The sequence below is a fragment of the Austrofundulus limnaeus genome, unplaced genomic scaffold, assembly GCF_001266775.1.
Source record: "Austrofundulus limnaeus strain Quisiro unplaced genomic scaffold, Austrofundulus_limnaeus-1.0 Scaffold76, whole genome shotgun sequence".
Classification (NCBI taxonomy): domain Eukaryota; kingdom Metazoa; phylum Chordata; class Actinopteri; order Cyprinodontiformes; family Rivulidae; genus Austrofundulus; species Austrofundulus limnaeus.
In genome coordinates, this window is record NW_013952478.1 from 1,924,639 (window position 1) to 1,927,152 (window position 2,514).

The 2,514-nt window shown below is 39.4% G+C and overlaps 1 protein-coding gene across 1 annotated transcript in view; it reads left to right on the forward strand.

Moving 5' to 3' along the window:
• Positions 1-1,329: 1,329 nt before the first annotated feature.
• LOC106519371 (extracellular calcium-sensing receptor-like) overlaps positions 1,330-2,514 on the forward strand; it is a 4,376-nt gene continuing 3,191 nt past the window's right edge. Inside the window, exons 1-3 of the mRNA XM_014011006.1 lie at positions 1,330-1,403; positions 1,783-2,077; positions 2,164-2,453. Coding sequence (XP_013866460.1) covers positions 1,333-1,403; positions 1,783-2,077; positions 2,164-2,453 — 656 coding nt within the window. The 5' untranslated portion in view covers positions 1,330-1,332. The remainder of the gene's footprint in view (positions 1,404-1,782; positions 2,078-2,163; positions 2,454-2,514) is intronic.

Genomic DNA, 2,514 nt, shown 5'->3' on the forward strand with positions numbered 1-2,514 from the left:
CCACATGACTATCATGAACTGAGGATGTGTCACAGTTAGGTAGTTTTAAAAGGACAACGACTCAGAGACAGATTACAAAAGTAAGTGAGTTTATTTATAGTGAGTATCAAAAGTCTTCAGTTTCAGGACTTTGTCCAGGCAGGTGAGGCAGCACAGTCTCGGTAATGAGGAGTGAAGATCCAGAGATTGAGGTGAGGCAGAGGCAGGCGGTGAGTCCTTCAGAAAAGGCAGGGAGAGGTATTATCGTGGTGGTCGCAGAGGATTCCTATATTTAAACTGATGACGTCTTCCAGGAGCACACAGAAAGCTTGAGCGTGACACAAAGAGGAGGCTTGGTTAATTCAAAGATACAAAAACTAGTTTTGTCAGAGCAGGGATCAGTACCTAACAATAGGTGATGTTCCAGCGAAGATCAGATCCACAATGAGCTCCTTATAAAGCTCCAGAAGTCATCAGGTGGCAATGATCTGCAGGTGCAGCTGATCAGTTGCCAGGCAACCTAGTGCAAGGATCACAACTGCCACAAGCACAAAGTGAGAAAAATAGTAAAAAATTTACAGAGTTCCACTGGACTTGGATGCTGTTTGATCGAAATTACCTGAAAAGCCTGAAAAAAATTGTCTTTTCTTTCTAGGCACACTCACTACAAGGAAACAAACGCACCCTAGAGCAGGCTGCCAACACCCACTTTCATTGTATTAGCTGTAATGAGCTGGTACTCCCTAATCCTAATCCTGGTGTCAATTGTGTGTACATGACATCAAAGCAATATGAATTTGTCTCAATCATATATCACAAAGTGCATTTTCCCTTATGCGTTTAGATAGGGCTAACTCAGATAAGAGTGAGATGAAAAAAAGCCTGTATACTGAAACATCTCAGTTAAGCATCTCATCACAGTACAAGGCTATTTATGCAATTGCTCATGCCATTCACAGAACAGTGTGTCAAAAAACAAACTTCACAACTCAGTGTGACAAAAATATCAAACTGGAGCCCAAATAGATCATTAACAAGGCTGGCTTGTTACTGGTGAATGACAAACTGACGTAGGGTAGAGGAGGTACATCAGCAAATGAAAAGAAAAAAAAACAAAATGCTAACACTTGAAGAATATAATTCAGATCTGTCTTCATGGGTCTGACAATAGCTGTGAGTTTGTTAACACTGTTGTCAGTGGTTGGTCTGAGTCAAAGGATTTCGTCTGATGCGATTCTGACTGGTGTTGGTGTCACTACTGAGGCTTCATCAGTAAAATGTACCCGGCGAGGCACAGTTCGTTTACCTGCATTTGCGAAAGATGGTGACTTTGTTATTGGRGGTGTTTTCTCCATGCACTACAAAATGCACACAGCGATTTATAATTATACCACTAAGCCTGAAGCTTTAAGATGCACAGGGGGGTAAGTGAGAGGAACTACTGGTTGGAAAAGATTGTCAAAAGTATAAAAATGGAAACTTTTTGAATTGCTGCAAATAATAATTATTTTTTTGTACTTCATTAGAACTTTGTTTGGTTAACATGGATATAATGTAAATAAAAATATTTAATAAAAAAGATGTTATTGATTTGTACAGTTTGATGCCTTTTAATCTATGTGTAATTATGTTCAGCATACAGCAAAATTAATTACAGATAACCTCATTTGTCTGTTGTCAAAAATGGACATAATTTAATACTGTGTGTCATTTTATTTGTTTCTTGTAACTTTTATGTGTATGTCAACTTTTTGATGAATATATAATCTCCATTTCAGCACTAATATAATTGTTTTTGTGCAGCATAAGTGTTCGCAGTCTGCAGTTCTCTCGTACAATGATATTCGCCATTGAGGAAATAAACAACAGTACAGAGCTGCTGCCAGGCATCAAACTTGGTTATCAGATCTATGACTCATGCACCTCAGGGCCTGGGGCATCTGACGCAGCGTTTCAACTATCGAATGGTAAAGACCCAATGTTTTACGAAGGCAACAATTGTTCCCAATCTGGTGTAGTGACGGCTGTTGTTGGAGATTCTGGATCTTTGGAATCCATCAGCATATCCCACGTCATTACAGCCTTCAACATCTCACAGGTAAATAGTTTGTTATTGATAAAGAAATGCATAAAATATGCCTTTGGATTAAAAAGCAATAACAATATTTTTCCATGTAAATATAGGTGAGTTATGTTGCCACCTGTGCCTGCCTGTCAGATAAGCAGCAGTACCCAACGTTTTTCAGAACGATTCCCAGTGATCAGTTCCAAGTTGACGCATTGGTAAAGCTGGTGAAACACTTTGGCTGGACTTGGATTGGTACTGTTTACTCAGACACGGATTATGGAAATTATGGCATGGCATCGTTTCTTCCGGCTGCAAAAAAAGAGGGGATCTGTGTGGAGTACTCTGAATCCTTATATCGAACCGACCCACATAGCAAGATCCAGAGAGTGGCTGATGTGATCCGCAGGTTAGAACATGACAAAATATTTCATTTACTGTACACAACTGAGACATTTGTCTAAAACATG